The sequence below is a fragment of the Oncorhynchus clarkii genome, chromosome 9 (assembly GCF_045791955.1).
Source record: "Oncorhynchus clarkii lewisi isolate Uvic-CL-2024 chromosome 9, UVic_Ocla_1.0, whole genome shotgun sequence".
NCBI lineage: Eukaryota > Metazoa > Chordata > Actinopteri > Salmoniformes > Salmonidae > Oncorhynchus > Oncorhynchus clarkii.
This window is the reverse complement of record NC_092155.1, coordinates 50,260,230-50,285,891: the sequence shown is the minus strand read 5'-3', so window position 1 is coordinate 50,285,891 and position 25,662 is coordinate 50,260,230. Positions and strand designations below refer to the sequence as shown.

Genomic DNA, 25,662 nt, shown 5'->3' with positions numbered 1-25,662 from the left:
GGCAGCATTTCGTGGAGTTGGATGAAGTAGGCATCATTTCATGACTGTGCGGAACGGCTATCTAGTAAGGTCAGCTTTAGCCAGCTAACCTAGCCCAATACTTTTTACAGTAATGTTAGTTAACAAAAAATTGATAGCAAGCTTGCCAGAACAGCAGATCCGATCCGCTTGCTTATACAGCAGCACTAGAGTCAGTCTTCCTCTGAATGACAAAACGGTCTTAATCTAGAACAATCTTCTCGGGGTAACAGTTGGGATAATTTGGAGTACAGCGCATGTTTATCCCTGGATTGAGGTACATTTTCCAAGCCATATCTCATGCCAGTTCGGTGATGTCTGCCTTGGCCGTGCAGTATTTACGGTGATATAACATCTGCACAAGTCAGGGCATTCATACTTCTTGCACTTCACAGAAGAGATGTTGTGAAAGAAGTTAAGGAAGTGAGTTTGTGTTTATACAGAACCTCCTGCCCCCATCTACCATCAAATTGCAGAGCTATACTGGAACCCTCCACATTGTTACAGAATTTGGGTGATGCAGTATGGTGCTCAATTCTGCATCTGCATGCCTCAGGAGGCTCTGCAAGTGCTTCACACCATCCATACAGCGCCTCCAACCACATTTTTGGATCAAGCATAAATTGGCTCTTAATCTACATGGGAAGCCTGTCAGACCCTAGTGCAGTTGTAAGCAAGCGGGTCGGATCTGCTGGTTAGCTATCCAGTCAGTCTGCGAGTGCTCCTTTTGCTCCAGCAGAAATGTCGGATATGATCCTATTTGCTGATGTTTGGATTTCGTGCCAACAATTCAAGTTTCTACAGTAAGCGTTTCGTATTGGTTAGCTAATCCGGTTGAATGTGCGGCTTTTAGTAGCTAACGTTACCTTCTAGCTAAATTGTATGAGAAAATGTTTACGTCAGCTAAAGAAGCAGTGCACTAAGAGCTAACCATCAAATTAAATGGGAAAGACGTTAGCTAGCTAGTCAGAGGAAATATTACATTTATGTTACAAGCTTAGCTAAGCGAGCTAAACTAGCTAGCTACATTTCCTTAGGTCTTATGCAAAGAAATTGTGAATTTAGACCCGTTTCAGTAGCAAAAATAGACATTTCAGGATAGGACAAGCCCAAGATAGTCATACAAGATGACTAGCGACGAATTATAGCTGGGACATTTAAAATTATTAGGTTGCCTCGGCATATTGCAAATGTAGCCAATTACCTTTTATGTTAAAATTGTAAAAACCATAACCGATGTTACCCAACAAGCCATATTCCTGTGGGTGTGTGCAGTGGTTAAAGGTCTCCGACATAAGTGTTGATTGGTGGAAAATGGGGATTGGCTGCGTTTACACAATTATGATCTTTAAACCACGAATTGTTTGACCAATCACATCAGATATTTTCACAAAATATATTTTTCACAGATTAGATTGTTCAAAAGACCAATTAGTGAAAACAAAAGATCAGAATCGGGCTGCCTGTTTAAACGCAGCCTTAGTTACGTGTTGGATTGAGAAGTCTGGGCGCACACACGAGGGCAGGGGATTCACGACAGACAGATAGATACTCATACCACATCGAAATAGTTAATTTCCCTTCTCGGATTTTGACAGCAGGACTGGTACAATAGGATTTTTTTTAAGCAGCTCAGTGAAGTGTTTCCGTTGAAGACATTCCACTTTTGGTGTAGGTAGGTAAGATAACAATGTCCGTTGTAGACCGTCTGACTAGCTACGTGATGATAACATTAGCTCGTTCTGTTATGTACTGTTAGCTGGCTTTTTATCAACACTTCCTAAATCAGACGAAAATAAATTGACACTGATGAAACCTCAATACAAACGAATTACTGTAGTTATGTTTTGATAAAGTTGGAAGGTTACTTTGTCAGTCAATTTTTCAGTATTCTTTGCCCTCAATTATATGGACGGGCTGTCATTTGATAAGTTACATTAAAACGCTCCATGGAATTCGGAGAATTTAGCAACACGTGCTGGTTAGCGGTGGCTTATGTAAAGTTATTACGCTCAATAGTACAGCCAATGCAACAAAGTAACCTACTAACTAGTCATTTCTAGTGTTCTTATTTTCGATTAGGAATTTTTGCTTGGAGTTCCAACTTATAAAATAGTCACCTAACGCTCCAGCCGTACTAGATAGTCCAAAATGTCACTATTATTACAATTAGAAAAGGTAATGTGTGTATGAGGAAGATAGATGCACCTCGTTTCTCCCACGTGTTGTTTTGTGAAGGGTTATAACAGGGGTCCTTGCTATCCGGGATCCTTCTGGTGTCACTACTCCGTTGAACATGACATTTTAAAATGGTTAAGGTTTTATGGTTAAAGGTTAGGGTTCAGGACCAACAGTGGTCTTACTGACACGAATGCGCAAAGTAATGACGAAATCACAAATGTTTTATGAAGAAATAGGGTATCTACAAACAGGTTTGGTTAGGTTACATTATACATGTAATCTGTTCTAGTCGCTAGTTAGTTACCTGTCCCAAAATGATCAGTAATGTAACTTTGAGATTACCCGAACTCGGTCAAATAATCGGATTTCTTTCAGTTACTTTTGCATTACTTTCCAGGCATTTTTCTGGATAAAAAATGGGTTTAGTTGGTGAATGTGGCAGCCCATTCGGGCTTGATTTTAGAGTCCCCCATTTTGGCGTGTAGAGACATTTCTTAGTATTTAAGACCATTTCCTGAAATTCTACACATTTTGCCATGGAGCTGAGAGAGAATTTAAATGTAAAACTAATTTTCTGCAATTCTATTCATTTTGGCTTGGCTAATGCTGTTTTTATGTCTTTGCACAAAAAAAAACAATCATTGTTTTGGGAATTTCCAATTCTCTGTCCATCTTTTTATTTGGGTGATTGTTAATTCTCAAAGATTATATTATTTAAAAAAAAATATTTAGGTCCATTTATTTTTTTCTACATACTTTGTATCAGGTTGTAGTCATTACAAGTTCGCACTTTCCAGCTTGAAAATTACACTATGGATTTAGGTGTTCATTGGCAGAAAAATCCCTGCTTTACCCATAAGAGGCATTAGAAGAAAACAAAAAGGCTCCATTGAACACATTTGGTGTGTCATCATAGTGGTCTCTGACTTGTGGTCAGATTCACTCAAGTGGAACAAACTTGAACGTGCACCTTTTTTCAGTACTGAATTTAATGTAATTGAGAGAAAATTCTCGCACACATCTTTTCTGAATTTTAAAGTAATTCAAGACGTAATCTAGTTTTTCTGAAGTATCTTTTATCTGAATACAGTAGTTTTGCTGGTAATGTAGCTGTTTAGTTTGTTTGTTTAATTAGGTTATATGGACCTGATTACATGTAATTGGTTATTCTCCAACCCTGTCAACAAAAATGTTTTTAATTGTTTTTGTTCTTAGTTTGAGGTTTACTTGTGAAAATAAGTTAATCACTGTTAATACTTAACTTAGTAACCTGTAGTCAGAAACATTAGGTTAACTGTTATGTGTTCATACTAATATATATATATATATATTTATTTATTTATTACTGGCTATTCTTGCAAATAAGAATGTGTATTAACCTACCTGGTAAAATAAAGGTATAAATGCTGTTTAAAATGGTCTGTAGGAAGTCAGAGCACCATGCCCTGTCACGACTGTTCCAAAGCCATGGGGAAAATGGAGGTTGTCTGTGGGGGCAGGCAGGTAATGACAAACATTGCCATCTGTTTCATCCCCAATTAAAGCGATGCACTTTGACCCCACCTGTCGAGGTCTAAATTTGCCCACTACAGCTTCCCTCCTCCCCAACCCACCTATGCTTATTGTGATGAATTATGTTCATTAAGATCTCCATTGTTCTCTTACCACAGGGTCTGAGCCATTACACCAGCCTTGTTTTTTTTTCTCTTCAAGATATCCATTTTCTGAATACAAAGAATGACACTGATTTGAAAAAAAATAGAGGCCTGATCTGAAGGGGCGTGTCATTAGCAAGTAAAACCAAGACCCGGGGGCAAAGAAGAAACCCAAGGAAACCAATTATGACTTACAACAACAGAGAACTGGTGGTATACTATATTACCTATAAACTATCACAGAGAGACTACCCCTTCAACCACATTGGGCTCACAGAAGCTCCCAGTTGGACTGAGGGGGATGAGGGGGGACAGGTGGAAGGGGGGGCGGCAGTCACGACACACCCCAACGGCACAGTGAACGGGACGAGTCCTGGGACTCCACCGCGACAGTCTCCCCCCTCGTCCCCTCAGCGGACAATGGGCCTGGACGCAGTGAAAGAGGCATTGCGGGACTCTGCCAACGAGTTTGAGCTGCGTTATGCCAGAGCGTTCAGTGACCTGTCCTCCCAGCTGCACATCACGCCGGCCACAGCCTACCAGAGCTTCGAGAACGTGATGGATGAGGTTTTCCGTGACGGTGTTAACTGGGGACGTGTGGTGGGCCTGTTTGCCTTCGGAGGGGCCCTCTGTGTAGAGTGTGTGGAGAAGGAGATGAGCCCACTAGTGGGACGGATTGCAGACTGGATGACTGTATACCTGGACAACCACATTCAGCCCTGGATCCAGAGCCAAGGAGGATGGGTGAGTCATGACTGAAAGATGTGTTTTGGGGATAGGGCAGGGGTTAATTTTAGCTCTGGGTTTTTGAAGCATCAGAGGTCATTGATAACAGGATCAGATTGTGCATATTAGCACCCGTTGTCTCTGTGTGTTGCATCATGTCAGTTTGTGTGAGCTGTGTGTATCTGGTGCCTGACCTCTGATATGAGAGGCTCCTTTGTCAGCCAAGGAGAACCCAAGGAGAAAGAACCAGAGAGAAGATGGGGGGGGGTGTTTGCCATTGATCAGCTTCATTGAGTTTGCAGCTGAATCGAAGTGAGCTCTTATGGCTGAGATCGAAGTCTTCATGGGTGGGATGAAGTATAGGCTTAGGCTAGGCTTTACAGATCGCCCTTTGTTTTCCCCTGGTTGTTTTTCACTTTCTCCTCTGTTCTGTGCCAGCTGCCTGCAGATGAAAGCAGTGTTTTCTCTTGGGTCAGCTAAGAGAGGGGTTGTCATGTTCCTGGTGGGTGGGTGTGTTATGGGATGGAAGGAGGACACTGTTAAGGTCAGCTCTTTCTCTTGGTGTGGGCTGACATGATTGAGTGTGGAATGGGAAGAGGATGTTGAAACAGTCTCAAACGATAGGTCTTATGAAAACTGGCATTTGATTGGGTACATTGTGTGGGTAGGGGCCATCAGATTGGATGGTGTCTTCTGTTGCTTGGAGAGCTGAAATTGATTTTAAATCATTTTAAAACAGGCAGATGACTGACACACAGCTCTGCATCTGTCATATTCCGCCATCACACCTACAAGCACCAGAATAAATACCTCAAACCACAAGAAGCTTTTAAAGTGAATAGTAACTCATCACTTTCAAGCTCTCTATTTAAACAAAGTCCAGGCTGTATTAATGTTTGTGAAATGAATGCTGATAAAACACCCAAGCACATGTCCCTTTCTACACCTGAGCTCTTTCCCCCAAGCACCTTAATTAATCTGAACATTGTTCTTGCTGTCATTAGGTGTTGAATGTTGCCCTGAGCTGAAGACATGAATGGCCAGAATATTGAATGGAATAGTGTGTTCAGTCAAGCAGATCCAGTCAAGTAGTTTGGTTTCACTTCTCCTTGTGATGTTGGAATAGCACCTCAGTCAGATGTAATTTCCTCAAAGTGTGTCGTTTGGTAGACACACACACGCATCCGAACTTCAGTTTGTTTTGCCTTCAAGCCATGCAATACTAAGTGATCACAACGTGCATTACTCAGACCCATACTCCTATGCACATACACGCATACATTAACATACTGTTTATCTTCATGTGATCTCGCTTATACAGGGACAGTCACAATTCATCATTCCATACTGGTCACAAAATGCACACTACTCTAAAGTAGCTAAGAGAGATTTGAATTTGTCTGTGTTCTCTTCATGACATAGAAACCAATCTCTCACACACACACACACACACACTCGTCTCTGTGAGTAGCACCTGGGACATCCCTGCACTACTGGGGGGGAAGGGAAAAAAATTACCCTATATTTCCCGATAACAAATGCCCACTCATTTACTTATTTCTATCGAACTCTCTTATGTGGTTTTTTTTCTTGTCACACTAACCTGTTGAATCACCTACACATTCTCTTTGTTCCTGTCCTCAGGAACAAAGAGACACACACACACACACACACACACACACGCAGCTGTAGGATGTATAGAGAAGCTATTACCTGATTGTGTCATAAGAGAGAGCGGGTACTCCAATACTATTTGAGAAGGTTGGTTACCACAAATGTCCCTGCTGACTCTCATTTAAAATTATTTGTGTAAAATAAGGGAACTAAGAGGAAAGAAAGAGGTTTTGAAAGTGAATGGAAGGAGTCAGTAGATTGAGAAATAAGGACAGGGAGTGAAGTGGAATCCTCATTGAGTGAAAGGGAAACGTGTTAAGCTTTAAACACACCAAGGATACTGACTGCAGTGAGGTACTTAGCACCTCTGCCCGGAGTGTCGGCAGTCAACTTTTTGTTCTATGATAGCACAGATTGTATGCCAATCAGCCTCGTTAAAATACTCCAGACCACAAGTTGGCAGTACCTTAACTGTTTGGCTGGTGCCTGCTGTAGATGGCGAACTAGCAAGCTGCGCTAATGTTGTTGCTAGCTAGCTAGAATTTCTAGTAAGCCCATATTGATACTAGCAGATGGCCACCACTAGATTACTAGTGTAGCTAGTAACATGATTTGTTTTTTAATGAAACCGCTGCCGAGAGTCAATGGAACAGCTAGCGATGTTCTGACTGGCAAATGGCGACGCAAACTGTTTAGCGAACGTTAGCTAGTAGGTTTGGGCGGTATTCAGTTTTAGTTCGAACAATTCTGATGAAAAGCAGGTGGGAAAATGCCCTCTTGTCACTCCTGTCGGCTCCCCCACGTGGAGGTTTATGCGCTCTGATTAGCTCAGTCAAGTTGTCGGCCACTGACGAGGAGGGCGATTCAACAAGTAGAACAGCATGCTCGGGTGAACGCAGCAGGTATGTCTTTTGTTCTAGCAAGAGAACATCAAAAGCTGGGACCGAGAGATTGAAAAACAGCTTCTATCAAGGCCATCGGACTGTTTACTAGCCATCACTAGCCGGCTTCCACCCGGTTACTCAATCCTGCACCTTAGAGGTTGCTGCCCTATATACATAGACTTGAAATCACTGGTCAATTTAATAACGGAACAATAGTCACTTTAATAATGTTACATATTTTGCATGAATCATCTCATATACTGTATTCTATTCTACTGTATCTTAGTCTATGCCGCTCTGACATTGCTCGTCCAAATATTTATATGTTCTTCATTCCTTTCCTTTACTTGAGATTGTGTGTTAGATATTACTGCACTGTTGGAGCTAGAAACACAATCATTTTGCTACACCTGCAATAACATCTGCTAAACACGTGTATGTAATGTAGCCTACTGCTATATTGCCTGTACAGGAGGGATGGAGAGGTGGTGGGGTAGGCAGGCAATGTAGGGAGGGAAGTGCGGGTTGTTGGGAGAGCGAATGCCAGAGGGGGTTTGGGTTATTACCAATTATGGGTAAATATAATCTTGATGTGCTCGGTAAATGCTTTTGTTCTGACCACACTAGCGTAGCACACCCCCCTGCAGGGGTACACCTGAAAGACAGGCCCCCATATAGCAAATGAACACATTCTCTTTATTTTATTACAGGAAATGTATTATGACAATGTGTAGATTAGCTCTAAAATGTATCTGACTCATGGCAAAATGTGTAAAATAGCACAAGATTATCTATACTACTGCAAATTTCTCTGCCCCAAGGATTCAATAACAATAAAAATATTGTTTGGAGGGGGGCTATGCTCGGACCTTGCTCTGGCAGACTTGTAATGGATAACTCATTTGGAATGTCAGTGGGAGAGAGCAGCTCTGAGAATGATAGTTGGGACTGGGAAGAGGGGGAGGACGCAAATAGAGAAACTATTCAATTTCCTGCGTTTCTCCTTTGTCTCGGTGGTCTTCATGAATCTCCTGTGAAAGTGCTTTACCTCAACCATAGCCTTTACCTAACACATGACATCATACAAGCCATATTTTACTCTTACATCAGACTGTATTCATATCCTATTTATATACTCTGGAACAGCTTAGCTCTTGCCATTGTCCTTCTGTGGGCATTTTATAGGCAGCACATATTTGCTCCAGTGGCATTTTTAGTAAAACACACATGCTCATTACCAATGCACATAGGATACCCAGATACAGACAACACGCCTATTCCCTGCCAGTGTCTGACTGCCCGAAAGGACAAGGAGATCGTACCCCTGGGACCTATCAACCCTCCCTCCCTCCCTTGTCTTCCTTTCCCAACCACCACACACTAGCAGACGTTTCAGGGAGGACAGGCAACAACACGCCAGGGTCATGTGTTCTTATGTCCCGCTCACCATCATGTTCTTCTGTTTGTTTACTGATCATCCATCCATTTCTTTCGATCCGTTTGACTTGATCACCAATCACAGCTGATTATATCCTCCCCCACCTCTCCCCTGATAGATGAAGCCTCTGATAAAGCCCCCCCCCCCCCCACACACACACAGGTAATGTGTGACGTGCAGTCATAATGACTGTCACTATGCTCTATGTAAACGCATAGTGACAGTCATTGTCATCAATAGATTGTAGATGATCTGGACTTTGTCTCTGTTTCTCTAACCACAGTGCACAGAATACTCACAGCCTTGTTTGTAGTTGTTCAATGGTAACAGTATTGTGTGCTCAAAAACAACAACCCCCATTATCTGTGTACACACTTATTTTTCCCAAGCCTGTGTGTTTTATGTTGAGTATAAATTGTTTCCTTGTGTGTTCAGTCTTCCATCCATGTACTTTGTGTTGATGTTCAGTGTGAGTGATGGTGTGTCAGTGACTGAGTGAAAATGGCAGTAAACAGATGGTGTGATTCCGTCTCCCTCAACCTTGTCACAGAACCATCAGTCTAAGGCAGTAGGTTTGATGCTGAGGGGAGGAGGAGAGACTGGGCCAATCCATTGCACCGGGATTGTAGGGGGAGCGGATGGGGGGGCTCCGCTCAACTCACCTTCATACAGAGGAGTGCCCAAGGTTGGGCACTCCTCCGAGGTTGGACGGGGATCCAGCCACCATCACCTGTATGCTACAGACTGGATGGGATTGCAGGATGCAGCCAGGGTACAAGACACTTATCAGTGTCTAGGGATCCAGTGCATTGGGAAATTAATCAGACCCCTTGTTTTCATTCACATTTTGTTATTCTAAAATGTATTAAATTGTTTTTTTTCCCTAAACAATCTACACACAATACCCAATAATGACAAAGCAAAGGCAGGTTTATGTGTAATAACTTTTAACATTTACGTAAGTACTCAGTACTTTTACTCAGTACTTTATTGAAGCACCTTTGACAGCGATTACAGCTTTGAGTCTTCTTGGGTATGACGCGACAAGCTTGGCACACCCATATTTGGGGCGTTTTTTCCATTCTTCTCTGTAGAGCCTCAAGCTGTCAGGTTGGATGGGGAGCGTCGCTGCACAGCTGTTTTCAGCTCTCCAGAGATTTTCGATCGGTTTCAGGTCCGGGCTATGGCTGGCCCATTCAAGGTCATTCTGAGACTTGTCCTGAAGCCACTCCTGTGTTGTCTTGGCTGTGTGCATAGAGTTGTTGTCCTGTTGGAAGGTGAATCTTCACCCCAGTCTGAGGTCCTGAGTGCTCTGGAGCAGGTTTTCATCAAGGATTTCTCTGTACTTTGCTCCGTATATCTTTCCCTCAACCCTGACTAGTCTCCCAGTCCCTGTCACTGAAAAACATCCCCATAACATGATGCTGTCACCGCCATTTATTTTTTTACCTTTATAGGCAAGTCAGTTAAGAACAAATTCTTATTTTCAATGACGGCCTAGGAACAGTGGGTTAACTGCCTGCTCAGGGGCAGAACGACAGATTTGTACCTAGTCAGCTCGGGGATTTGAACTTGCAACCTTCCGGTTACTAGTCCAACGCTCTAACCACTAGGCTACCCTGCCGCCCCATGCTTCACTGTAGGGATGGTGCCAGGTTTCCTCCAGACATGACACTTGGCATTCAGGCCAAAGCGGTAAATCTGGGTTTCATCAGACCAGAGAATCTTGTTTCTCATGGTCTGAGAGTCGTTAGGTACCTTTTGGCAAATTCCAATATCATGTGCCTTTTTTTTTACTGAGGAGTGGCTTCGGTCTGGCCACTACCATAAAGGCCTGATTGGAGTGCTGCAAAGATGGTTGTCCTTCTGGAAGGTTCTACCATCTCCACAGAGGAACTCTGGAGCTCTGTCAGAGTGACCATCGGGTTCTAGGTCACCTCCCTGACCATGGCCCTTCTCCCCCGATTGCTCAGTTTGGCCGGGCGGCCAGCTCTAGGAAAAGTCTTGGTGGTTCCAAACTTATTCCGTTTAAGAATGATGGAGGCCACTGTTCTTGAGGACCTTCAATGTTGCATAAATGTTTTTGGTACCCTTCCCCAGATCTGTGTCTCTGAGCTCTAAGGACAATTCCTTCGACCTCGAGGCTTGGTTTTTACTCTGACATGCACTGTCAACTGTGGGACCTTTTATATAGACAGGTATGTGCCTTTGCAAATCATGTCCAATCAATTGAATTTACTGCAGGTGGACTCCAATCAAGTTGTCGAAACATCAAGGATGATCAATGGAAACAGGCTGCACCTGAGGTCAATTTCGAGTCTAATAGCAAAGGGTCTGAATAGTTATGTAAATAAGGTATTTCTGTTTTTTATTTTGAACTCATTTGCAAATATTTTTAAAAACCTGTTTTTACTTTGTCATTGTGGGTAGATTGATGAGAAAAAAAAAATATTTTAGAACAAGGCTGTAACGTAATAATGTGGAAAATGTCAAAGGGTCAATACATTCCGTGTAGATGGTTGTGTTGACAACAGTGGATCTCTGGTCTGACTTCGTATGTGTTAGTTTGTGTCTGCGTAATGAGGTCTTGCCTAATTGTGCCGTCCATTTAGCGGCAACTCCCCTCGCTTTACAGTGCATTTTAGAAAGAATGCACACCCCTTGACCTTTTCCACAATTTGTTGTTCCAGACTGAATTTAAAATGTATTTATTTTTTTTTATTGGGGGGGGGGGGCACAACTACCTCCACACCTCCATTTAGAGCAAAAAGGAGAACACTATGTTTGTGAGAATCTCCCATTTCCATTGTGGGGTCATATTAGTTTGTAGCTCAAACAGTTCGAATGCTACAGACAGTTGGCACATCAGTGATACCAACTTCCGATGCGACCTGTGACACTTTTGGGGGTCGTAGACCAAACGGAACAACCCATCGTGTTTGTGAGCATCTCATCTTTCCATAGTAGTCATATTAGTTTGTAGCCCCAAACGTTTGGACGCTACCTTTTTTTTTTTTTCTCAGGATTTATCATGGTCTGACAAACACCGCTGTAGCTCGGCCACCTTGGTGGATTTGAGATGCAGCCTTGCAACAAAAAAAAAGATTTCTAGCTAAAACTGGTGGATTTTGATGGTCATTTATTTTATTATGCAACTTAGATTGGCGCACAGGAGCATAGTGGTGGCTGCATCATGTTATGGGTATGCTTGTTTGTAATCGTGCCGGTCTGGAGAGTTTTTCAGGATAAATAAACTGAATAGAGCTAAGCACAGGCAAAATCCTAAACCTGGTTCAGTATGCTTTCCATAAGACAATGGGAGATTAATTCACCTGTCAGCAGGACAATAACCTAAAACAAGGCCAAATCTACACTGGGGTTGCTTAACAAGACAACATTGAATCTTCTTGGGTGGCTGAGTTAAAGTTTTTACTTAAATCTTTTTGAAAATCACTTTCACTGTGCTCTAAATATGGCTGCATGCATCTGATTCTGCATGGCGCTCCAGACATCCAGCTGTGCTGATCTGGCTCAGTCTGTGTGCAGCAGGGTGGTGGTGGCTAGGTCTTCTGCGTTTGGCAGTCGGAGTCTGTGGCATCATGTAACCTACTGTACAACCGTCATGCTAATAGGGCTACAGGCAGCAGATGCATTACTGTTGCTACTGCTGGGCCCTGGAGACATACAACCAGGACTTTTTGAGTAGCGTTAGTTAGCTACCTGAGATGGGGCCAGAATGACTCAGCGACACCATGAATGTCTTCTGTGTGTTAGTTGTATAGAACTAGAGCAGCAGTAGTCTGTTTTTTGGTGCACTCTTGGTGGAAACATCGGGCCTGCTTGGCTGCTGCTCTCTCTGCTCCAGTTCTGAGCAGGCTTAGTGTGGAAAATCAGGTCATGAGCAATTCTTTTCCCCCCTCCCTCATTCTCTCTCCTTCCCTCATTTTCTCCCTTTCTCTGCCTCTCTGAATATCTGCCTCTCTGTCCCTCTGAGTATCTGTCTTTTGCTATTTCAATTATTTGCTGCTTTATTCGACTGTATAGGCAACATCTAACCCCTCTCTTTAGCATGTTCTTCTCTCGCTCTCTTCTCATAACTGATATCAGATTATGGGATTAGTGTGGTAGCTGTGATGTATGAAACTGACAGATGGTGATAATGGTGCCCAGCAACTATGACAGAATCTGATGGCACTGTAATGATGATAAAGCTGACTATTATCATCATGATCATTGCCAACCAGTCGAATAACAAGGTAATAACAACAAAGCCATATTGTAGAATGATTTATTTTCTTTCCGCTCCTGCCCTTATTGCTCCCCTCATTATCTCATTAATCTCTTCCTCTGGCATACACTCATGTTCTCTTTTCTCCCCCTCTTTTTCTCTCTCAGACAGATGGTAGGTCTTTGCCGCTTTTTGTAAGGGGTGTTAGTGAGGGCGAGTTTTTTTTGGGGGGGGGGGGTTCAAGTTGTGGCACTGCTGGTGACAAATTTCTCTGTGTGGCGGCTGTGGTCCCTTTTCCTAGACTGTACAGAGTGCAGTGGTGACAGAATGGGGGCTGTGCTACTGGTGAGACCCAGTGAGGAGGGGAACAGATTGGTGTCTGAGCCTGAATGTCCTGACTCATTAATCTCCTCTTTAATTCATGGATTCACCTCTGGATGGATCAGCAGGGACACAGATACAGAAACCCATTAGAAGAAGAGAAAGGGGTCAGACCCTCAATGCCAGCTCCGTCATGTGTAGAACCTGCAGTAACTGTAACAGCCACCTGGGATGTCACCATAGGACCTCATCTGGGTTCAAGTTCCTTGATCCCTATTTACCTCCTTACCAGACCACATCCTAGCTAAAGTATTGTTGTCTCTAACTTCACCCTTGCGTGGGTGTTTTAATTAAAGGGGCATGAATGGCAGAGTTGCTTAGTGTGGACTCTTGTGTTTAATCAGACACCAGTCTTTATAGCTAGATGGTGTTCTCCTTGAGCAGGCAAAGTTAAAGGCAGAACAGAACCTACCCCCGGGGACTTGCCTGGTTTATTAACCCCCCCCCCCCCCCCCCCACTGCAGTGCCCCATGGTTTGGCACAAAGCCCGACTCTCACACTCTCTGGAGGATGACTGTCTGCCAGTCCTCATAGCTAATTATGATGATCTGCCGACAGCCATGGTGAGTTGTTTTCTGAGGATGGGAGCGGTGCCTCAACTCTAGTCTAGTTTAGCCCTGTATGCGTCAATGCAGCATCACATGATGGCAGATAAAGGGTCAAACTGTGGTCAATATGCGCATATTCAGTTCACCATATTTGGCCAGCAGCAAGATAACCTCAAATGTCCTAAAACGCCACGGTTACTCAAAAAACAACTCTGATGTGATATGGAATTGTACTTTTGCACCAGAAGCACAACATGTCCTGTGTGTTGCAATAAGCAGGAAGAGTTGAGCAGGAATCGCTTTGGACTAGACTATAGCCAGTCTAGTGACGGCTTCTTCTTTACACTGTTATCCTCTTATGTTAAAATCCCCCCTCAGCTCTTGATTGTAACCAGCACCCTGTCTACGGTCACACAACTGGGTCACAGAGAGACTTCGTTCGTTATGACTCGTCAAAGGTCAGAGGAAATTCAAAACATGTCCTTCTTATGAGGTGATGTACTCATTACTCACTCAAGTAGTGGATTCAATTCAGATCTCCAGCCCCATCACTGAAGAATGCAGCATTCGACAGGACATCCGGCCAGTGTGACCAATAGGTTTTGCAACCCTCCATGGTCTTTCGTTGGGCTGGTTTAAAGCTTTTTTTTCTATTCAAAGGCCTCCCAGGGCCATGCCAGTATTCTGGAGTTCACAGAAGTAGTTGAACATTCTGGGTTACTTTCTGCATTTGAATGGAACGCTCCCATTTAGCATTGTTTTAATTCTTTAGCAACCATGTCCTGCTGCCGTTTATCCCTTCTGCTTGCCAGACTGACACTTCTATTGAAAGAGACCTGACCAGATCAGCTGCTGTTGAGTTGTTTGAGAGGCTCTGGCCAATTCAGCCTTTCTCTGGGGAATTTATTGCTCTATTATGGAGAGAAACACTTTGGTTTAGAGTCCAAATATTGCTTCAAGTCTCTAAAGTAACCAATTTCATTAAAACAATTTAAGTATTCTGACTAATCTAGTGGACAGTGTTTCACCATGGAGACATGGTTACAGGTCATGATGGTGGTGCAACAGTGAAGTAACCGATTTACAAACTCAGGGGCCGGTGTTGATTGCCTTAATGTTCTGTCCTCTCAGGAATCTAGTCTTGGGCAATCTATCAGATCTGAGCACACCGATCAGCTGCTCTCTGGTAACCATGGCAACATTCAAATGAAATCTTGTTTTTCCTCTGTCCCACAAACCCTTCTCACTCTCCCCCCCCCCCCCCCCTTTTTCTTTCTTCAGCTAATGGTTGAAAAACACTGAGAGAACCTGAAGTTGGAAAACACATTTTAGAATGGCTGCTGCTTAGCACATAGCATCTCTGGGGAACAGGTGCTGCTTAGCACCTAACATCTCTGGGGAATAGGTGGAAAAGTCTTTATGGAGAGAGCAAGCAAGTTTAGGCTTAGCTACCTTGCAGTAGTGACTGAGACTGAACCAGTGAAACACGTACACATAAATATTACAATGTGTCAGTGTGATTTACTGCCTGTAATTTAACATGTAGGCCTTTTCAAAACCCAGTTCACTAGGAAAGTGTTTATACAGTAGGCCTATATAGATTCAATTGTGTGTGTGTTACAGGCATGCCTGGGCAGGTACAATGTGCTTCAGAGATCGATAAGCACTGATGACTACAGGGTTGAGTATGTTGCTGCCATGATGATGGATCGCAGGGAGCAGTGTGGTACTATTGCTCCATTGTGCAAGACAAACAAAGATGCATAGATGGTATGGTAGAAAAATAGGGAGAAAGGGACAAGTAGCTATTCGGGAGAGGTGAAGTGAAATCTAGTATGTTTCATGAAAAAAATGACGTTCGATTCCACCTGTCACTAATAGTCTCTGTACTCTAACATGCCTTATCGTAATCACAAACTGCAATCTTTATTCTCTACACCCACAACATTCCTCCCATACCTCTTCAAGGAGTTCTCACAGGGAGCGATACTCTCCATGGCTTCACCTCTTGTGAAGTGCTGCTGGGTCCTGTGCTAGTTACATGTTGACATTCCTTTTAGAATCTAGTCGCACACAGACACACGACACGCCTACAGTAACTTAGTTTGGCCCTGGTTGTTTTTTTCACAAGTGTTTCCACCGGAATCAATTAGTCAAGTGTGCAGTGATGAATGTGAACACTTTGGGTGTTATTGACAGTATTCATGGGAGTATGTTTGTATCTGTAGCCCTGCAGTATTGTCTGTCTGGCAGTGCTAGCTGAAGGTCCTCAAGACTGGTCATTTTTAGCGTTTCGTTAACTCTCTGTGCCTGATAAATGATTCTTCGTCTCTATTGCTCTGTTATCTGCCCCCGACATGTCACCGCACCCACTCCTTTTTCTCCGAAACGGCCTCTCCTAAGAAATCAATCTCTCGGTTCTTCAGAAGCCCTTTACCAGTCTCCCACACATGCGTGCATTCATTATAGTATACTTTTTTTCTAGAGCAACTTACAGGAGCCATTGGGTTTAAGTGCCATGCTCAAGGGCACATCAAGTGTTTTCACCTTGTCGACTCGGGTTTCGAACCAGCGACCTTTCGCTTACTGGCCCAACATTCTTAATCGCTAGGCTACCTGCCACTACATATGTATACACACAAACATGGCCGTCTTGGCTCTTTCCTGCTGTTTCTGTGCTTCCCTCTTCCTATATTCCATTGTTAAGTTTTCTTCTTTATTGTTGAAGTCAGCAGGGAGGAGGAGTGATGTATCACCCTGTTAGAGCGGAAGGAAGCGGGGTGTCAGACGCACACCACACATCTTTAATCAAATCAGCATGTTTGGAATGTCTCCAATGATTGCGTTATTTGAGGCTGTGTCTGATTGGGCTCTTCTAAATCCCCATATGCATGTTCAGTTATGTCAACTATTTGATTTATAGTAATCCGTTTTGTTTAAGAATGATTTAGTTTATTTTACTGCCCAGTCAAGACCGTCCACTATTCACTGCACTAAAGCACCCACCCCAGCCAGCCATAACATCCGTGCCAGACACAAGCGGATGAATCATCCAATGTGCGCTTGTTCCCTCTTGTGGCTGTAGCCAGAACTGCAGAATGTTATGTCAGTGTTCTGGGTTGTTCTCGAATGAATTACTGGAAGGGGTGGGCTAAGGATGACACGATGGTGGTGAAATTGTCAACAAGGAAAGTTATTCACTTGGGGGTTACTGGAGTTCAAATTAATGGCATGGGGAGGTTTTGTGATAGTGGAAGTGCTGGTGACATTTTATATTTTCGTCTGTCGTATCGAAGCGATGATGGATGAAAATGTCACCCACTCATCAGCCCATTTGCTTCTTGCTAGTACCTTACTATTGTAGCTTGGAGGTGTAGGGACACTTGTGGGTGTGAGGGGTGGGGATTGATTTTGTGTGTGGTTGTAAAATGTCTCGACACACATTATTAAGCTTTGCCAACTAATTCTGATTACTTTCTAATCTGATTTGGCTCTGATTTTAAGATTACTGCATTGTATTGTAAAGGGTGTAATTTCACCTAATTCTGTTGATTTTAGGGAGGCTCTCATGTCTAATGCTGTTAGTGTTGTGGTTGCAAGTTCACTTTCCTCATATAAAGCCTCTTATTTTGCTATAGGCTACCAAGTGCATGCCACCCTGCATACCACGGCTGGCTTGCTTCTGAAGCTTAGCAGGGTTGGTCCTGGTCAGTTCCTGGATGGGAGACCAGATGCTGCTGGAAGTGGTGTTGGAGGGCCAGTAGGAGGCACTCTTTCCTCTGGTCTAAAGGAATATCCCAATGCCCCAGGGCAGTGATTGGGGACACTGCCCTGTGTAGGGTGCCGTCTTTCGGATGGGACGTTAAACCGGTGTCCTGACTCTGAGGTCATTAAAGATCACATGCCACTTATCGTAAGAGTAGGGGTGTTAACCCTGGAGTCCTGGCTAAATTCCCAATCTGGCCCTCAAACCATCACGGTCATCTAATAATCCCCAGTTTACAATTGGCTCTTTAATCCCCCTCCTTTCCCCTGTAACTATTCCCCAGGTCGTTGCTGCAAATGAGAACGTGTTCTCAGTCAACTTACCTGGTAAAATAAAGAATGAATAAATAAATAAAATAAAAAGTGTTAACAGTCAATATCTGGATAATGTGTGCAATGCTTGATAGTGTATATGATGTTAACATGACTTGCATATAGACTGGTTTTCATCAAGCTGTCTGCTCAAGAGGAAGCTTCTCACTGATTGCCAGTGCCTGTAATCTGGTTCAGGTTATTAATCAACCTACCAGGGTGTTTACAAACACTACAGGAACTATATCCTCTACATGTATTGATCACATTTTTACTAATACTGTAGAACTTTTTTATAGTGCTGTATCCAGACCCATAGTTGCTATATTTAGAAAAGCCAAAGTTCCAAAGGCTGTGTCTCAAAATAGTGTATAAGAGATCATACAAGAGGTTTTGTAGTGACTCCAATGTTGAAGATGTTTAAATGATTTGGTCTGATGTGTGTAATGAGCTTTCAGACGCTGCACTTGATGCATTAACAAGGTTTCTTCCAGTTCTTGACATGCACCTTATTAAAGCGACTCCAGTACTTTTGTAGTACTTCTGGAAATGGCACTCAGGAGCCAGTGGTCCCTGAAAATTGCATACTACGTCACATATGGGCACCACATCATTGCGCATCTTGCTAGCTGTCACTCAAATTGATCATTTGACCAGATCCAATGCTTCAGTGCAGCCTTTGATCTTATTGAAAATAATCTGTTATTGGAAAAACGGATGTGTTATGGCTTTCCATTCTCTGCAATATAATAGGTTGAGCGCTTTCTGTCCAATAGAACAGTGTCTTTAACCTCTCTGGGATATGTAGCGTCCCACCTGGCCAGAAGCCAGGGTAAATGCAGAGAGCCAAATTCAAATAAGTTTGAATTTTATAGTAATTTAACTGAGGTGCTATCCTCAGATAATAGCATTGTTTTCTTTCGACAAAAAGCCTTTTTGAAATCTGACATGTTGGCTGGATTCACAACAAAGCTACACTTGTTGTGAATCCAGCCAACATGTCAGATTTCAAAAAGGCTTTTCGTCGAAAGCAAACAATGCTATTATCTGAGGATAGCACCTCAGTAAACAAAGAGAGAAACCATATTTCAACCCTACAGGCGCGACACAAAACGCCGAAATAAAAATATAATTCATGCCTTACATTTGACGAGCTTCTTTTGTTGGCACTCCAATATGTCCCATAAACACCACAAATGGTCATTTTTTTGTTTGAATAATTCCATATATATATATATATATATCTCCAAAATGACATGTTTTTTTTTGGCGCGTTTGATCCAGAAAAACACTGGTTCCAACTTGCTCAACGTGACTACAAAATATCTCAAAAGTTACCTGTAAACTTTGCCAAAACATTTCAAACTACTTTTGTAATACAACTTTGGGTATTTTTTTTAACGTAAGTAATCGATAAAATTGAAGACTGAATGATCTGTGTTCAAAACAGGAAGAAAACAAACTGAAGCATGCTTTCTGGTCACGCGCCTCTATCTAACAGTACACTTCAAGTGACCCTCGTTCAAGATGGCCGTACTTCTTCATTACACAAAGGAATAACCTCAACCAATTTCTAAAGACTGTTGACATCCAGTGGAAGCGATAGGAACTGCAAGAAGGTCCCTTAGAAATCAGGATTCCCAATGAAACCCCATTTGAAGTGACCTCAGAGTGACCTCAACAAACAAAAAAATCTGAATGGTTTGTCCTCTGGGTTTTGCCTGCTAAATAAGTTATGTTATACTCAGACATGATTCAAACAGTTTTTTTGAAACTTCAGAGTGTATTCTATCCAAATCTATTAATAATATGCATATCTTATCTTCTGGGGATGAGTAGCAGGCAGTTGAATTTGGGCATGCATTTCATCCGGATGTCACCAAGAAGTTTATTTTTTTTATTTAACCTTTTATTTAACCAGTAAGGGCTCATTGAGATTAAAATCTATTTTTCAAGAGCGCCCTGGCCAAGATGGGCAGCACCGAGTCATTACAAAAAAATTAGACAGACGACATGAAAAACTACAAGTAAAATCTAGTAAAAACCATTGAATTCACAAGAGTATAAAACAGCAAATTAAAAACATTGACAGGTCAGGGAATCAGCCTCAATCCTTCATCAGTGATTTAAAAACACCAATCGGGACAAGTTCTTCCAGTTTAAAAGTATTTTGTAAGGTGTTCCAAGACGATGGCGCAGAGTACATAAAAGCCCTTTTACCAAATTCAGTTTGGACATTTGGAAAAGTTAGCAGAATAAAGTCCAGTGACTAATGGAAGCTTCTCTAATGTAAAATATAAAGTGTGGTAATCCGCAAGGCAGCGATCTTGGCCCTTTACTGTTCTATTTTTACTAATGGTCTACCACAAACTTTAAACGAAATTTGACGAATTGACTTGTTGGAAAGGTGGCATCCTATGACAGTGCCACATTGAAAGTCACAGCTCTTCTGTAAGGCCATTCTACTGCCAATGTTTGTCTATGTAGAGGACATGGCTGTATACTCAATTGTATACACCTGTCAGCAACGGGTGTGACTGAAATAGCAGAATCCACTAATTTGAAGGGTTACTTTTTTAGGTGTGTGTGTGTGTGTGTGTGTGTGTGTACTTACCCCACCAGACTTGCCACTAGGGGACTCTTCACAGTCCCCAAATCCAGAATGAATTCAAGGCCACGCACAGTATTGTATTGAGCTATGATCACATGGAACCCATCTCAAATTACTCAAGCAAAACAAAGCACAACACTGCTACCCTGTTATATCTGACCTAGTTAAGGTATATGTAGTAATGTAAGTCTGTTTTTTAAAATGTAAATTGTGAAGTATTTTTGTCTAATGTATTTTTTGTGTCAAATTAGCTAAAGCCATTGGCTGTTGGGGATCTAAAAAAGAAACTCTAACGCCCTCTCTCTCTTGTCTCCAGGACCGGTTTGCAGAGATCTTTGGGAAGGACGCTGCAGCTGAGAGCAGGAAGTCTCAGGAGAGCTTTAAGAAGTGGTTGCTGGCGGGGATGACACTGGTTACAGGAGTCATCGTAGGGTCACTCATTGCTCAGAAACGCCTGTGAGATCGACAAGCACAGACGCCATCTTGTAGGGGGGGAAATTAAGGAACTTTTTTACTTTCGTATTTCTCCTTTATTTGCCAAGAAAGGACATGTTTACGGTTTAACCTTACATCCCACAATGCACTGAGGTCTCGTTGACTGTTGAGATTAAAGAGAATGATGGTCACTATAATGTTACCCTCATCAAACACCTCCCTGCAACACCCTAAACACAAGAAAATGGAGGCGGATAGAACTGTCTTGGACCAAATGTTCCTCAGTTTCCTTTTTACTCTTTCCTGTATCTTCTCCAATTGCTGATTCATTTGGTTTTACAAATTTACTTTCATATTGCATGATGTGCTCCATCTATAGGCAAGTCTGTGCTGATGGGGATTTACTAGTCCCATCTCTGAGGTTAGTCTTGTTGATGGTCTCTAACCCCCAAAAAACTTGCCACCTGTAAAAGGGGGGGAAATGGCACTGAAAATCAACATCTGTCCACCTCAGTGTAGTTTTGACATGGCTGCTTTGTAGATGCAGTGCACTCCAAACAACCTAGCCAAAAGACAGCCAATATCACACTCACTAGCTCAATGTGTTAATTGTAAATATTATTTTTTTTCATCTCCAAGTTGTAAGTGTAACAAGTGATTGAGACGGACAGTTTTCGATCTTGACTCTAGTGCGCCACGTCAGGCGCATTGGCCTGTAATGAATGAGGTGATAGTTTTCCATGTGTGTTCATTGGTTTGTGTATAGTTTTTTTTTTTTAAACCATTAAAACCCACGTGATCATTTCCTGTCCTGATGGTGGTAAATGCTTACCTGACACACACACCGCCCTGGCTAGACAGAAAACACAAGGTGCACAACAAACCAAGAGCCAGTGATGAAAAGGAGTATTTATTCTAGCAGCTGTTGGTACAAAGGCTGTTTTCTTATTATAATGGAGGAAAAGATTGTTCAGTATTTACGACTTGCAACACAGCCTAATGATTTGTTTCGCTAATAAGATCGTCGAATGAAGCAGAAAAGCTATTTAGTGGGTTAACAGAGCCGTTAGACTTCTAACATGCATATAGCTCTTGAGACATGAGAAACTGTTGGCAGGCAAGCTTCAGGGCGGGACCCATTCAACCTGCCACCTCTGTCTCCGTGCCTTCGTTTCCACACAGTGGCACATTCATTTCTGTTCTCCCTGTCACCGCAGCTGAGGGCGTGCGTCACTCAACACAGGCCCACCTGCTGTTCAGAGCACATCTCCTGTCAAACCTAGTCGACAGAGACAGGGGAAAACCATTCCTTAGTTTCCAAACATCTTTCATTTAAACACTGTCAGGAGGGTGTTTGTCTGCCGATTTTATGGTGTCACGCTCCTGAGCTGACAGTGAGGTGAGATGGGTGCAACCCATCTATACTCACATTCTAACCGATCTCTGCTTCAGGGAACGGAGCCCTAGGGACATAGGGGGTCCTCTTGTGTAGCAGGTACAGTTGTAAACACAGTCCAGACTCACACCAGCCAGAGGCTCCTGTTTGCAGCTGTTTCCTGTTTCAAAGCTGGATTGATGCTCTCACACTTGCAGTGTTTTTCCCACATTTCATTTAAAGTGTAGCAGAGCTATGTTTGGACTGAAGGCGCAACCGTTTTTCCTATGCTGTATTTTGTCAAAGCTCAGTTTATTCAGCCCATGTTTTCTATGCATTTCCTGCAAAATATTGGTGACGTAACATATTTAAAAGTACATGTCACAGTTGTCTGCTTTTCTCTATTGGCAATGAATAACTGGTTTCATTAGGAAACATTTCTGCCTGCCATTAAATCAGAGACAAAGCCTCTGACATAGTGCCCTACAGGGTATTTAGGTGAGTCTGATGTGGAGCATGTGTTCAGGTATGCCATCCTGCTTAGGGTCTTGATGCTCGTCTGACTGAAAAATAATCAGGCTTTCACTTTACCTATGACTAAATGCTACTTTTAGATAAATGTTCCCCAACTGATCATGAACACACCATTTCATCACAGATCTGATACATTCCAATACAGTATATTTTTCTAGTGTGCCCCACAAAAAGCTGCTTGCAGGCTTTCTCCAATGTTACCTTTTTTGTTATGTGAAGAAGTTCCCTCCACTTATGTGAGATTGTGTGCATGCGTGTGGAATGGACAAGGAATCTAAACCGCATTGACACACTATGTATACTAGTTATTTAAAACAATGATTTAGAATAGTATCATAGCTTAGTAACATATTTAAGAAAAGTGACTTTGAAATGTTATTTAAGATATTTAGGGGAAAGTATAGTGTCCCTTCCAATGGCCCGAAATTCCATCTTTGTATATGGCTGCATTTACACAAGCAGCCTAATTTATATATTTTTTCCAATCACATGTTCTGAATTGGGGCTGTCTGTTTAAATGTATCCTTTGTATTTGTGTTTTAACTGCTGAAAGTTATTTCCCCATTTGATAGGTGTCAAGCTCATTCCATGGCGGGTCAAGTGTCTGTAGGATTTTCTTTTCAATTATGCTCCAGGTGTGCAGAGTTCATTAATTAGTGAGCTTAATGCCTCAATCAAGGACAAGGGAAGTGCAAAAACTCAGACACTCAGCCCTCTGGAATGAATTTGATACCTATGGCTTAAAGGAGGGAACATGAATGGTCTGTCACAATTCCAATGTAATGTGTAGATTACATGAGACTAATAAAGACCCATCTGGAACATGGAGAACACTGAATTTTTATTTCTACAAAACTAACATTCTTTGCAATGTTAACTGATATTAGGAAAGGAAAACAAAGGCACAAGGATTTGATGTGTACACAGTGATACTTTGAACAGTTGACCATTTGAGTAGAAATTCCTCTAGAGCGTTTCAGCAAGCGGATAAAACAAATGTAAGCTGTTTTTGTTGTTGGTCCTGACACATTCACTTACGGCCAAAACAGACAGACGACCACAGGAAACCTAAAGCAGAAATTAAGTTGAGGACAAGCAGCCCATAATATACTGTTATTTTCTCAGATGGAGAGAGGAAACCAGTTTAGTCATTTATTACTTAAACCGTAAGAGAATGGATGGATTGCCATTATGGCGGCTGAACAGAGGCTCAAGGTGTCAAGTCGAACCATTCCTCCTTCCAGCAGCGGTCTATTCCCTTCCTTTACTTCCATTGTTTGTTCTTGTAGTCCCACTGGGCAGAGAAGCCCTCAATTGGGTTGATCCGCATATCCAGCATCCTCTGGATCTGCTTAGCCTGCCACTCCTCACCAAAGGTAGGAGGTTGGGGTGGGTACACTGTGGGACACACAAGAGAAAAAGAACAGCAAGTTTAAGGACTGAACAAATCGCCCATCCATGTGATAATGGCTTGAGGAAGTTTCACAATCAACCATGAGAAATGCAGTAGCATAAAATAGTTTAGACATGGCATAAGGTTGAAGGAATGAGGCATCTGGAGAGCATGCGACAAATGTTAATACCCTTTAATTAAGTATTACCATAGTGGCACTGCCAAAAGACCACCAGACCAGTGATGCCAAAGACTATGAACATCCCACCAATCACAGTTTTCCACTCATGGGACGGCCTCTTCATCTCAGGATAGGTGTGGTTGAACTTCAGCCTGTACACTGATACAGAAGGAGAAATATTAAGAATAGCAGGATTAAAGGCTCTGACATGAGAAGGAATGAGAGAGGGAGTGGCTTACAGGCGATTTTCTCCTCCTTGGACAGCGCAGTCCAGGGACCCTTCTCCTTCTGTTTCAGGCTCTTATCCGTAGAGTCGAGGACATCCTTCCATGGTCTGTCTGGCAGAGGGATGTCCAGACGATCCGAGTACATTGGCTGGGACATGTCCAAGTTGTTGGAGACCTCTACAGTACAGGAGATGGGACACATCGTTGATATAAAGTACGTGCGGGAGAGTTTGCGGTGAAGACCTCAGGTATTTGTGCTTGTAGCACCATTCAGTACTTGAAAGTCAACACCACCATCTGCTGATCGTAAATGCAATGGCACAGCAAGCCATGCCATTTCAAATGTGCCTAGCTTGAATTAAAAGGTCTACACAAAACCAGGGCTCACCAACCCTAATCGAGCACACCTGATTCTAATAATTAGCAGATTGATAAACTGTATCAGGTTTATTACAACTGGGGTTGGAGTGAAAACTTACACCAGGGTAGCTCTCCAGGGACAGGTTTGGAGACCTGAACTGGGCTGTGTAATGACGTAATATATTTTTTCAAATGTATTCAATCAATTTTCCCAGCAGACAATGATGCATGCAGTTCAACGTCAATGATTACCGTGGTGGTCATGGCTTGACATCCTTGCACCACTGTTGGTCAGTGCCAAAACTGCTCGCCTGGAAAGCAAGCACCCCACACATCCTTTTGTCAGGTGAAGCATCTGAAAGACAGGTGAGGAAGAGACAGAACAATATTTATCCCTCAATAAAATATGTCTCCACATAACTGATCAGTACAAAAGTGACCAGGTACTAACAATAACCCGGACCTTCCCTCTCTGCGTAATGCCATAAAAACAAAGGTTGAGATGAAAAGGCCTAGTTTCTTTAGGGACTTCAAAGACTAACTTGCAATCACAGAACAAGTCAAATCCATGGGCTACTGAGTTACAGCCCACACACTCACCTTCAGAAAGTGATTAAGAATTTCTTCTGACACCTGTTTATAGAGTATGCACTGATTGACTAATCACTCTCACCTGTGCAAGGCTAACCCTTCTCAAATCAATTAAAATGAAATGTTATTGGTCACATACACCTATTTAGCAGATGTTATTGTGGGTTTCATGACTCCAACGGTAGATGTTGGGATCTGTCAGTGT

The 25,662-nt window shown here is 42.6% G+C and overlaps 2 protein-coding genes across 4 annotated transcripts; one reads left to right on the top strand and one right to left on the bottom strand.

Annotated features, from left to right (window-relative positions):
• The first annotated feature begins 193 nt into the window (after nucleotides 1–193).
• LOC139416477 (bcl-2-like protein 1) lies at nucleotides 194–23,539 on the top strand. 3 transcript variants are annotated; one of them, XM_071165111.1, is made up of 3 exons: nucleotides 194–1,697; nucleotides 3,870–4,598; nucleotides 20,678–23,536. In XM_071165111.1, exons 2-3 carry the CDS (start codon nucleotides 4,041–4,043, stop codon nucleotides 20,819–20,821), a joined length of 702 nt encoding a protein of 233 aa, XP_071021212.1. In that variant the 5' UTR covers nucleotides 194–1,697; nucleotides 3,870–4,040; the 3' UTR covers nucleotides 20,822–23,536. The 3 variants fall into 3 exon arrangements, with proteins under 3 accessions (XP_071021212.1, XP_071021211.1, XP_071021209.1); XM_071165110.1 differs by having other exon boundaries at nucleotides 535–821; XM_071165108.1 differs by having other exon boundaries at nucleotides 669–1,693; nucleotides 20,678–23,539.
• LOC139416478 (cytochrome c oxidase subunit 4 isoform 2, mitochondrial-like) lies at nucleotides 23,526–25,438 on the bottom strand. Its single transcript, XM_071165112.1, has 4 exons — nucleotides 25,119–25,438; nucleotides 24,519–24,683; nucleotides 24,307–24,438; nucleotides 23,526–24,103 (listed from the first exon to the last, which is right to left on the bottom strand). The coding sequence occupies exons 1-4, from the start codon at nucleotides 25,282–25,284 to the stop codon at nucleotides 23,970–23,972; spliced, it is 597 nt and encodes a 198-aa protein (XP_071021213.1). The 5' UTR covers nucleotides 25,285–25,438; the 3' UTR covers nucleotides 23,526–23,969.
• Nucleotides 25,439–25,662: the final 224 nt, after the last annotated feature.